The sequence below is a fragment of the Tupaia chinensis genome, unplaced genomic scaffold, assembly GCF_000334495.1.
Source record: "Tupaia chinensis unplaced genomic scaffold, TupChi_1.0 Scaffold000604_1, whole genome shotgun sequence".
NCBI classification, from domain to species: domain Eukaryota; kingdom Metazoa; phylum Chordata; class Mammalia; order Scandentia; family Tupaiidae; genus Tupaia; species Tupaia belangeri.
Window position 1 is genome coordinate 1,453,152 of NW_006160122.1, and position 12,721 is coordinate 1,465,872.

A 12,721-nucleotide genomic window follows, 5' to 3' on the forward strand; every position below is an offset into this window, starting at 1 on the left:
TTGTTTCTTTCTTTCTTTCTTTCTTTCTTTCTTTCTTTCTTTCTTTCTTTCTTCTTTCTTTTATTTTTAAGTTTTGCTGTAGGGTGCATGTGCCTGCCAGTGAGCGACAGAGATAGAAAGAGAGAGGGAAAATGAGAAATCACCCCTCACCCCAGGAGAGATGGCCACGCCACAGTCCCTTCTGCTCCATTTTCTGTGGGGTTCTGGGCATGCGGGCACACAGGCCTAACGTGATTTTCTCTCTTTCTTTTTTTAGAGAGACTTTTGCTATAGGGCACATGTGCTTACTGGAGAGACAGAGAGACAGAAGGCAAAAAGTCACGCCCCAGGGGGGATGGCCACGCTGCAATTTCTTCTCCTCCATTCTCCTCTTGGGATCTTGGGCACGCACGCACAGGCACCCGCACACACACCCATCGTGTCCAGGACTCGAATCATGGTCAACTACATGGAAGTCCAGCAACATAACCATTACACCATCTGCTGGTCTCCCAATGTGACTTTCTTTCTTTTTTCTTTTTTTAAAGAATTATTTATTTAATTTTATTTACTCATTCACTTATTTTAATTTGATCGGAGAGAGAAAGAAAGTGAGAAAGCAAGCCACCAGGTTCAGGGTTCAAACTGTGGTCAGCTTTATGAGGTGTCCAGCACCTTAACCACCATCCCACCTGCTGGTCCCCACCACAATGTGATTTTCAAGCCACGGGGTCTGGGACTTGAACTGTATGGTCAGCCGTGTGGGATCCAGCACCTAACCACCACGCCATTTGTTGGCCCTCCAGACCCAGACCCACTTTCTGGCTACCTTCATGTGCATGTGGACGGATGTCACGCATGCAATGTGCCCCTCCATGTCTTGTGTTCCGTATCCAGTGAACGGCCCCTCTGGCCACTCAGCGCCCCACAGCACGAGTCCTTTCTGCTCCCGTATCACGTGATCACCCAGCACTGTGGACGCCAGCTCATGATCACACCGGCCCTTACTTCTCGCTGTCTCTGCCTAAGTTCGGACCTTCTGCGCTCTCTCCTGGACCGCTGCGCTGACTTCAGTCCTCATTGAATCCTTCTCACGCCGATCCTTTGCAATAGTAGCTTGAGTGATGTCTTGAAAATACAATCTGGGCCAGCCAGCGGCCTGGTGGTTAGGGCAGCTGGATTGCACATGACTGACTATGTGGTTTGAGTCCTGAACCCAGTAGTTTGAAAATCATGCTGTGTGTGTGTGTGTGTGTGTGTTCAAAATCCCAAGAAGAGCAATGGAGAAGGGATTGCGGTGTGGCCATCTCCCACAGGGAGTGCTTTCTCACTCCCTCTCCATTCCATCTCTCTCTGGTGAGCACAAGTACCCTCTGGCAAATTGAAAAAAGAAGAAAATATTAATCTGAACATGCGTGATCCTTGTCCCAAATCCTCCTCCTTGGTCTAGAGCATGAAGTGGAGGCTCTTTAGCCCGACATTCAGGGCCCTTCCTGAGTCACTCCTGCCTGTCTCCAACCCCATCACTCCTCACAGCTCACATGCCCTCCACCCCGGGTGGCTGACCTACCTAGCCCCAGCCATGCAATGCTGTCTCCATGCTTCTCACACCACCCCTAAGCTCCGAGTGCTCTCCACTGCCTAGGAAAAAGCCCTTGTCACCATCTCTGGGGAGCTTCTCCCTCCTTAGCACTGGGCTCTTCCCTTTTCTCCCTCCCTCTCTCTTTTTGGCATCGGGTATGTGCACTTGTTGGGGAGAGACAGAGAGAAGGAGAGAGAGAGAAAGAAAGCACCCTCTGGGGATGGAATGACTACACTGCAATTCCTTCTCCTCCATTATCATTCTCCTTGGGACTGGGGGCATGCACACACGTGCACCTGGAGAATATTTCAAGCCACCGGGTCCGGGTCTCGGACTGTGTAGTCAGCCACTTGGATCTATTAGAGCTGCCTCAGCCACCACGCCACCTGCTGGCCTAATTCTCCCTTCTTCAGGCTTCCTCAGCTCCCTGATGGTCTGCACGTGCCATGGTAACCACTTGCTCACCAGTGCACTTCCACTGAGCACCCACCACATCCTGCCGTGGGCACTGGGGCTGCTGAGACTAAGACCCAGGGCCTGAGCAGAAGAGGATTCTTTTTTTTTTTCTTTTCTTTTCTTTTTTTGGAGAGGTTTTTGCCATAGGGTGCGTGCACTCGCCAGGCAGACAGAGAGAGACAGAGAGACAGAAAGCAAAAAATCACCCCCCGGGGGGATGGCCACGCCGCAATCCCTTCTCCTCCATTCTCCTCTCGGGATCTTGGGCATGCACGCACATGCGCCCAGCATGAGTTTTAAGCCACCGGGTCTGGGACGCGAACCACAGTCGACTACATGGGAGTCCAGCGACATAGCCATTACGCTAACTGCTGGTCCCCAGAAGAGGATTCTAGTCTAGCGGTGGAAACTCATGTAGGTAGATCACTGCATGTCCTGGGGAAAGCACAGAAATGCAGAGTACAGTGAGTGCTATGAGCACACTGGTGAGTCCCAAGCAGAAGGAGAGCCCGGGAAGGCTCATGCCTGAGGCCCTTACTAAACCACCATTTCCCAGGGAAGAGATCGCGGCAACCACCCATCCATCTCTATAATACGCCCTCAGTACACGCAGTGGGTATGTCTTCAATCACGCTGAACGGAGGACTGAACAAAGGAAGAACAGGTTTCGTCACCTCCTCCTCTGCCTCCCCGCCACTCTGCATCCCTCTCTGTCACAGCCTCGATCACCCTCTTGTGAATTTAAAATGTCTGCATCCTTCTGTCTAGGCTGTGGGCTTCTCAAGAGCTAGGATTATGTTTGATTCATCTCTGTTACCCTAGTACCCAGAAAAGAACCTGGTTTAGAAAAAGCATCACTGGGGGACCAGCAGAAAGTGTAATGTTTACATGGCTGGATGCTCACATGGCCAACCACGGTTCAAGTCCCAAACCAGGTGGCTTGAAAATCATACCAAGTGTGTGTGCATGCGTGCCCAAGATCTCAGGAGAAGGGACTGGCATCGTCATCCCCTGGGGGGTGATTTCTCACTTTCTGTCCCTGTCTCTGGCTAGCACACACGACTTATAGCAAAAACCTCTCAAACAAATGAACAACAACAAAAAAACCCAAATAAACAAAAAAGAAAAAGCATCCCTGGACCCTTGTATACTAAGTGCACACATCCAAGCCCCTCCTTATGGGAGTGGGAGAGAGGTCCATCCCTAATGCTTCACAGACTGGAGGACCCCAAAACCCCAACTCAGAGGCTCTCCCCGAGAGGGTACAGAGATGTGAGCTGGGCGGAGGTTCTCCCCAGGGGACGCAGAGATGAGAGCTGGGTGGAGTCTCTCCCCGAGGGGGCGCGGAGATGAGAACTGGGCGACATCCATCACAGCCTCCCCATCTCCCTAGAGCTCAGGAACCCCCTGCCAGCTTCTTACTGCTGGTCAGTGGCAGAGAGCTCACACCCTCCAGACCAGTCCTGTTGGCCTAAGCTGGGCCTCTGTAGGGTTCCTGCTAGGCAGGAGAAGGCAGCATGGCTCTGGAACTTGGGAGTTGGGCAAACGCAAGTGAGTTATAAATATCTCTGAGGCTCTGCTTCCTCATCTGTGAAACAGGGGTAATAATGACTCGCTTCTCTGTGAAAATACACGAGAAGGCCTGTGTGAGATCCCCACCAGTGTCGGAAACATATAGTCCCTAGTGGTCCCTTAAATCGAGTCAAATTCAGCTCCTAGAAACTTCACTCATTGATACCCACCGGCCCACTGGACCGGCTTCCTCAGTTCCCCTCCTGCCTCTCTTCACGGGCACACTTTCTCTGTGCCACCTGCGTGCCATCCTCCCACCCCACACGCCTCCAGACTGCTGGGTACCTTCACAGATGTCGCCACGCTCCTGGAAACCTGCACTGCAGCTGCAGCGGCCCACAGGCACCAGCCACTCGCCATCCGCACCACAGTGCATGCGCGGGGGGCTGCCTGGCTCCCCTTCCGAGTGTGCCACGCACGTCCCGGCCACTTCCACCAGCGTGGAGAAGGCGCTCTCGGCCGCGGTGGCTGGAAATGCCGCCAGGCCCCGCACCGTGGCGCGACACTGCTTGTAGTAGACGCGCACAGAGACCAACGCCACACAGGCGCCCACGTCCTGGAAGGCCAGGTGGAAACCCCGCCGGCTGAGCGGGCCGATCTCGCGCACCTCGGTGTTGAGCTTCATCTTGCGCTCGCCCAGGTCGCCCTGTGTGAAGCTCTCATCTGCAGCGATGGTGTCAATTTTGTGGGGCCGGCTGCCACCGAGGCGGGGAAGGCCGCGGCCCAGGTCGGCTTCGGTCTCCAGGTAGTAGACGTTGAAGGTCTCCTTGCAGGTGCCGGCGGCGCCAGGGATGCTGCTGCAGTCGCGCAGCGTGAACTGCAGCTCCACGAAAATGCGCTGCCCGCGGCCCCGGCTGATCCAGCCGGTCTGCAGCCAGTTGTCCTGGTTGGGCTCCAGCACGTTACACACCTGGTAGGTGCGGATGGGGCGGTCGTGCTCATCCACGCCGCTGATCTCCTCCCACTGGGGACAAGAGTAGAGAGGTGGACAGCTGGGCATCAAGGGCTCCCTGGAGGCAGGGTCCCAGCAGTGACCCTTACACATCACTGTCTGCCTCCCCTCTCACTATCATACACACCCCTAAAAGCATGAAATGCAGAACTAGAGAAACTTTAGAAACAAACAAGTCCAATTCTTTTTTTTTCTTGCTAGATGATATGTACGCTTGCCAGAGAGAGAGAGAGAGACAAAGAGAGAGAGAGAGAGAGTACCCCCTATGGGGCATGGTCATACCACCATCCCTTCTCTTCTTTCTCATTTTGGGACTTTGGGCATGCATGCACAGGAGCGCGGCATGTTTCTCAAGCCCGTGGGTCTAGGACTCACACCATGAGGTGGGCCTTGTGTGACCCTGCTGCGTTAACCACCGGGCTACAGAGCCGGCCTGGGTCCTTATTTTTATAGGGGAGGAAAATGCATTCCAGAGAGAGGGAGAGTGACTTGGCTGGGTGTGCACACTGAGCTAGTGGCAGGGTAAGGACTGCTGCCTGGCCTGCTGACTCTCCACCCAGTGCCCTTTCCACCGTCCACCTCACCTCACCCTCACCCCAAGTTACAAGCCTCATTTAGAATTCCACGTCTTGCTCTCTGTCGATCAATAACACTGCGTGGAGGATCTACAATGTGCAAGCCACTGCCCAGCTTCAGTTCCTTCTAGATATTTCTTTTCTTCTTTTCTTTTTTAGTTTGCCAGAGGGCACATGTACTCACAGGGTGTGGGGGGGGGAGCACACTCCCATGGGGCATGGTCATGCTGCCATCCATTCTCCTCCATTTCTCCCTCCTGTTGGGATTTTAGGCATGCATGCACATGTGCCCAACCTGTTTTTCAAGCTGCTGGGTCGGGGACTCAAACCATGCAGTTGGCCATTTAGGATCTGGCTGTCCTAACCACCACAGCACTGGTTGCCCCCTTCATTGTTTTGTTTTGTCTCTAAAGAGAGATTTTTGCTATAGGGCTCATGCACTTGCTAGAGAGACAAAGAGATAGAAAGTGAGGAATCACCCCCAGGGGGATGGCCACACTGCAATCCCTTCTCCTCCATTCTCTTTTCAGGATTTTGGGCACACACGCATTCATGCCTGGCATGAGTTTTAAGCTACCAGGTCCAAGACTGGAAACATGGTTGACTACACAGAAGTCCAGCAAGGTAACCATTACACCATCCGCTGGTTCCCCCTTTGTTTGTGTTCTTGTTTTTAAAGTTTCTTCTTATTATCATTTTTTCCATGAGAAGGAGAAAGATTCCCTCAGCAGGGTCTTCACACCCTCATGGCCGCAGCCTCGGCTGGCCACGGTCACAGGCCTCCAGGTGTATCCAGCACACACAGGGAGACTTTCCAGTGGCCTCATTCGGCAGGGCTTTGTGTGCTGTTGTGCCACCACAGCGGCCTTGGTGGCCACGTCTCTATTCCTAGACAGCTAGCAGCTCCTCCCTCACCCTCTTGTTCTGACTGACTAACTGAAGCCCCAATGTCTTCTAATCGGCCTCCCTGGTGAAGCCTGGGCTGCCAGGCTGCTGGAGACCATGCCCTCTGAGGGGTATTTTGAGTTGGGGGTCCTGGACTACCAGAGGATCCCTGGGATGGGGAAGGGCAATTCCACACTTACCCCGTTACTTGGCAGTGCAGTCCAGCCCAGCTCAGCCTGGGAGGCTTTAGAATCCAGCAGGGTGACTAAAGAGAGACAAGAACAGAGAGGGCAGAATGCCAGAGGTCACTTTAGCAGGAGAGTGGGATTCTTTGATGAATTCACCCTAAATTTGCTAACTGAGGGGAGGGAGAATGTAGCAAAGGATACGGACATGTTTTTTTCCACTCAGTAAATCCCAGGAAGGGTTATGAGTAGCTCAGGTCTAGAGGGAGGTGGCCACAGTGATTAGAAAAAGAGCTTGTTTGAGTTTTCTGGGCAGCTGTAAAAATTACCACAGATTTGGTGGCTTAAAACAACCGAAATGGGGCCAGCAGGTGGTGTGGCAGTTAAGGGCGCTGGACTCCCACATGGCCGACTGTGAATCAAGCCCCAGAACTGGTGGCTTGCTTTCTCACTTTTCCTCTCTCTCTTGCTCTGTCCCTCTCTGGTCAAAATTTAAAATAAATGAATAAAGTTAAATAAAATAATAATTTTTTTGGAGAGGTTTTTGCTATGGGACACGTGCACTAGCCAGAAAGACAAAGAGAGACAGAAAAACAGAAAGTGAGAAATCACCCCCTAGGGGAATGGCCACGCTGCAATCCCTTCTCCTCCATTCTCCTCTCGGGTTCTTGGGCACGCACGCACACACGCCTGGTGTGAGTTTAAGCCACTGAGTCCAGGACTCAAACCGTGGTCGACTACATGGGAATTCAGCAACATAGCCATTATGACAACTGCTGGTCCCAAATAAAATAATTATTTTAAAAAACAACAGAAGTGGGGGTCAGCAGATGACATAGTAGTTACGTCGCTGGACTCCCACATGGCCGACTGCGGTTCGAGTGCCCAACCTAGTAGCTTGAAAATCATGCCAGACATGTGTGCATGCATGCCCAAAGTCCCAGGAGGAGAATGAGAGTGAGGGAAGAATGGGGCAGGGAGAGAGAAGGATGGTATTGGGGACTGAGCCATGAGACACCAGGAGCTGCCACTCAGGACGGTGCCAAGGTCTGTGAGCTAGGAGAGCTCCCCAGAGTCACCCCTGGGGGGTGATTTCTCACTTTCCCTCTCACTGTCTCTGTCTCTGTCTCTCTCTGGCAAGCACATGCACCTAAGGCAAAAATCTCTAAAAAAAGAAAAAAGAAAAAAGAAAAAAAAACGTAATTTTTTTCTCTTACAGTCTGGAGATCTGAAACCTGAAATCAGCCTTCATATCAGCACTGGTTTTTGTTTTGTTTGTTTTTTAGATTTTTTTTTTTTTTTTTTTTTTTTTTTTTTTTTTAAAAAAACATACCTTTTTTGGGGGAAATATAGAACACATACACTTGCTGGAGAGACAGAGAGAGACAGAAAGCGAGAAATCACCCTCCCCCCCAGGGGGGATGGGCATGCTGCAATCCCTTCTCCTCCTCTGTTCTCCTGGGATCTTAGGCATGCACACACAGGTGCCCAGCGTGATTTTCAAGTCTTCAGCTCTGGGACTCGAACCACAGTCGGCCATGTGAGAGTCCAGTGATGTAACCATTAAGCCATCTACTGGTCCCTGGATCTTTGCTGGGAAAGTCAAGGTGTCAACATGGCTGGTTCCTTCTGGAGGATGTGAGGGGGAATCTATTTCCTTGCTTCTTTCAGTTGAAGTCCTTGGCCCAGGGCTCCCTCCTCCAGCTCCAAAGTGTGTCCCTCCCGTCTCCACCTCTGTCCTCACGTCGCCTTGCCTGCATTCCTCACAATAAGGACCACTGTGATGTGCCACCAAACCCGGGGACACGTTGGTCCATCCAAATAATCCAGGATAATCCTTCCATCTCAAGATCCTTAATCACATCAGCAAAGTCCTTTAGCCACTTATGGTAATTACGAATAGGTTCTGGGGATTAGGGCATGGATATATTTGGAGAGGTATCATTATTCAGCTTTTACAGAGTTTAAGGCAAATACCGTAAAACTGGCTCTCAAAGTGGGGGCTGTGGAGGTCAGTGACCCTCCTTAGCCTTCCTATGTCCCCCAAGTTTTAGCAGACTGTAAATTCGTAGTAGGCGTGAGTGTATCGGGGGTTCTGGAATACGCCCCCAAATCCACCCAGCAGGGCTCTTCTGAGGTCTGGGTTACCAGGCACAGAGCAGACTTGAATCATTTTACTTTGACTCCCAGGGCCTCTGGGGAAAGCGAAGTGCAGAGACACTACCAGCAACAGGAGAAACGAAAACCTGCCATCTTCAGCCAGCCCTTTCCCAGGGCTGTCACCCCCACAGCCTTTGAGAGAATGTTGTCGGGGGCCTTTAATATATACATCATGGCCCCTCCTACCCCAGAGAAGCTTGGAGTCACCCTCCCAGGCGACACCTGATCAGCAGTCGGCAGCCTGTCAGTGTGGATCACAGAGACTAGGCTGCCCAGAAGAGCCAACATCAGAGAAAGGAGGCCAGGCCATCCTGAAATCTTGGACAATTTTTCATCTGGAGCTGAAGCAAGGGGTGGGCTCCCAGGGTGAGGGCCCGTAAGAGGGATTGGCTCCAAAGGCGTCCCCGACAGCGGGCAGCACCGCCGACAGCACCTCGGAATTGCATATGGAAAGGCATCGGCGTTCCAGCGCCCCGACCAGCCCCACGGCCAGCGCTCCAGATGCCGGCTCCGCGGGCTTCTGCAGCTGGACGTGATGCCTTTGGGTCTAACTGAGCTCTCCCAGATGCAGAATCAGAGGCCAGACGTGGGCTGTGCTAACGCGGACCGCGCCGTGTGGACGACGCTCAGAATTCAGCACTGCGGACAGTTCCACGGTCAGCACTTCGGGCAGCGCCCAGCCCCAGCCCCTCGACCGGCATTCCGCCTCCGGTCGGCTACTAATGCTCCCCTAGCCGCCGCTCCTCCGGCTTCACCCTGTCCCCCGCATTCTCCGATCTCACCTCCGCATCTCCTCCCCGCCCCCACACCTCCCACCTCCAATCACTCAGCCTGTCCGTCTCACCGGCCCCCGAACCGCCGCCTCTGGCTCCCGCGGCGCCTGGTCTCTTCCCCAGCCTCCTAGGTCTCCAGCCCCGAAGCTCCGCAACGCCCCTTTCTTCCTCATTGCTCAGACACCTTTTTCTGTCTCTCCGGCTCCTTGCCGCCTGCTGCCTGTTTGCTTCAAATACCGACACAGACTCCAGTCTCTCCAACGACTTCTCCCGGCACTCCAGGCCCCCAGACCCCCCAGAACACTATCTTTTGGCAACCCAGGCTCTGAGCTTGGCCACCAGTCCCCTCACCTTCCTCGGCAGTCCCGGGCCGCCCAGGTCCCAAGAGCAGCGCGAGGCACAGGGGCATCAGGCAGACAAACAGGCGCAGCGGGTGTGGACCGGCGCGGGTCTCCATGGTCCGCGGACGGAGCTGTCAGTGCGGCAAAAAAAAGCCAGCCCAGCACGGCTGAGCAGACCCCCCAGACCCCAGCGCCGGCTGGGGGCGGGCCTCGGTGGTCACCATCATCCATGGGGACCAATCACTAGGCACCGCCGTGGGAGGTCCACCAATCCCCGCCAGCAGAGGGTGGGGAGGTGGAGTTTCATAGGCCAGGGGCGGAACACCCAGCTGGAGGGGGAAAGGAAGGGGTCCCGCAGATCTCCAGACCGTGGGGGTGGGGCAGCGCTGAGAGCTGGCGGGGGTTCTGGGGAGCTGGATGAGCTGGCGTGGGTGGCCCTGAGCCCTAAACCTTAGCCTCGCGCAGTCCTGAGAAGTAGGCAGTGTGGGCGTGGCTTCCGGAGAGGCGACCCTCGGGGAGGCAGCGACACTGGCAGCCTGGGAGCTAGCCTGGACGCTCTCGGGAAGTCCTCTCTGGAAGGACTTGCTGGGGTTCAGAGCCTAATGTCCTGACCCCGAACTCGGGCGCTCTCCTAACTCCCAGCCTTTACCGCCTTCCTGGGTTGCGGCTCCTGGCGTCTCAAGGCTCGATCCCCGATCCCTCCCCTTTCTCTCCTCGCCCTCGTCACACTCACACACACACACACACACACACACACACACACACACACGGCGGCAGGAGGGAGGGGCTGAGCCCGACCCCGGGGGCTGCTCGAGCAGAGAGCAAAGCCGGAGGCAGGTCCTGCTTAGCGGGAAACCGTGCGGACGCCGGATGGCGGGGCGCAGGTTTTGCAGGAACGATGGTCCCTTAGATCTTGGTCTTGCTGTGGACACACAAGCAGCACACCCCACAGACACAGCGCCTGGAGTCCCCTCTTTGATCACCCCACTCCACCCACCCCAGGAACACTGGTGAGATGCGCGCAGCCGGGAATCCAGGCATCTGCGAGGGAGGCGGGGCAAGCCTCGCGGAGTTCAGCCGGCGCGGAAGAAGCCGCAAGAAAACGTGGAACACGACCTCTACCTAGTGAAGGTCATTTCTGTGCAAGCCGAGGCTTTAACACGTTGGTGGTGGGAAGGGCCGGGCCCTCCAGGACGAGGGAGGCGGCTGTGGAGCGCCACCGTCTGGGCTGCACTTGAGGGGAGAACGCTCCGCCCACCTTGTGGTGTTTCCAGAGCTTTTCTTGGGGACCCACCCCCTCTACCTTTGGAGGCTCTATTCGATAATGGGGGTGAGGTCTGCGTCTGTCTGGCCCGTGTGGTCTGAGCGTCTGCACCTTGCATATATGTGTCTTCTTTATGGCTCCGGCCCACAACTACTGGCACCAGCCCAGTGCTTAGGGTGCCGGTGTGAAGGGCCCATCCCTGCCCCAGTCCACACCTCACTGAGCACGAGTGTAATGAGAATCCATAGCCTCATACACCCCTGGCTATTTACAAGCCACTTCCGTGTGTGTGTGTGTGTGTGTGTGTGTGTGTGTGGTGGCGATAGTGAGTAGAATGAGCATGCACACACTTGCTCACTTGCAGACATACTTGGTGGACAGTAGCGAGTAGGTGGGAAGATTGGTCTCCTCTGCCTATAGAAAGAAAGGTCACCAGGAGGGGCGGGGCCTGGACGCGCCGAGACTGAAGCGGTGTGACGGCTGTCAGGTCCCTGGATGTGGGCGGGGCCTCTGAAATCAGATCTACCTGAAGGAGGGTTCTCACACACCCCCCTTTCCCATCTTCATTCTCCTCACGCTAGACCTCCCCTCCCCCTTCCCCTAGCGCTGTGAGATGGTATTTTTAGAAGCTGCTTAGAGACCCAGGACTCCTTTTATTTCGAAATGAGTCCTCACTTCACCACCCCTCACCCCTTTTTTTAAAACCCAGGCTCCATCCCCTTTGCCATCTCTAAGGCACCGGTCACGGCTTCTCTCTCAAGCTCCAGGGACTTCAGCCCAGAGGTTCTGACCCTAGGTGCTAAAGCAAAATGCAGGCTCCCTCTGAACCTTGCAAGAGTCTTTCCAAAGCCAAACAGATGGAGGGAATTACCTAGGGAGAGCCACAGAGGATGCCCCAATAACCCCGGGCATTGGGAGTCATTCCTGTCCTCTCCCAGCACACACCCGCAAACACCTGGAGGAAACCGCCCGACAGCGACCCCAGACCCCAGGAATGGGGGAAAGAGGAGGAAGAGCGAACAACTTTCTCTTTCTTCGCCTGAGCAATTTATTTACAATAAGACCGGGCAGACGCCACAGTGTATGCAGATATATGCAAATCAACCGGCTCTTAATAAGAGTTGTTCCAAGGCAGGCCCCGCTGTCCCAGAGGCTGTGCCATAGTGAGGGAATTCTGCAGGGGCTTGGAAGGAAACCAAATCATTGCTTATTGTGACCTTTACGTGTTAGGTGTCACTCCATACCTGTGTGTGGGTCAGGTCGCGCCTGACTTGTGGGGGTGTTGGATGTGAGACCAGGCGAGGGGTTCTGTCCATGGTGCTGAATCCTCAGCTCGCGAACCAGCCAGGCCTGCTTGCTTGCTTGCTTGCTTCCTTCCTTCCTTTCTTCTTTCTTTCATTTTAAGAGAGATTTTTGTTATAGGGTACGGACGCTCACCAGAGAGAGGCAGAGAGACAGAAAGCAAGGAATCACGGCCCGGGAGGGGGGGATGGCCAGGCCGCAATTTCTTCTCCATTCTTCTCTTGGGACCTTGGGCACGCACACACATGCACTCAGTGTGAGGTTTTTTTGTTTGTTTGTTTTGTTTTTTTGGATATAGGGCACGTGCACTCGCCAGAAAGACAGAGAGAGAGAGAGACAGAGAGAGAGAGAGAAAGGGAGAAATCACCTCCCGGGGGTGTGTGGCCATACCGCAATCCCTTCTTTTCCATTCTCCTCTCCGGATCTTGGGCACGCATGCACACGCACCTGGCGTGAGTTTAAGCCACCAGGTCCGGGACTCGAACTGCGGTCGACTACATGGGAGTTCAATATCATAGTCATTTCGCTAACTGCTGGTCCCCCCAGTGTGAGTTTTAAGCCAGCAGGTCTGGAACTCAAATCACAGCTGACTACATGGGAGTCCAGAGAGGTAACAATTACTGGTTTGCTGGTCTCATCAGGCCTGGTTTCTGTCCATGGTTCTGAACCCAGGAGATCTGGACCTTCCACTTTCA

The 12,721-nt window shown here is 54.3% G+C and overlaps 1 protein-coding gene across 1 annotated transcript in view; it reads right to left on the bottom strand.

Moving 5' to 3' along the window:
• The window catches only part of EPHA10 (EPH receptor A10), a 59,783-nt gene extending 50,207 nt beyond the window's left edge, over positions 1-9,576 (bottom strand). Inside the window, exons 1-3 of the mRNA XM_014591610.1 lie at positions 9,471-9,576; positions 6,202-6,266; positions 3,875-4,553 (exon numbers count right to left, since the gene is read on the bottom strand). Coding sequence (XP_014447096.1) covers positions 3,875-4,553; positions 6,202-6,266; positions 9,471-9,576 — 850 coding nt within the window. The remainder of the gene's footprint in view (positions 1-3,874; positions 4,554-6,201; positions 6,267-9,470) is intronic.
• Between the last annotated feature and the right edge of the window lie 3,145 nt (positions 9,577-12,721).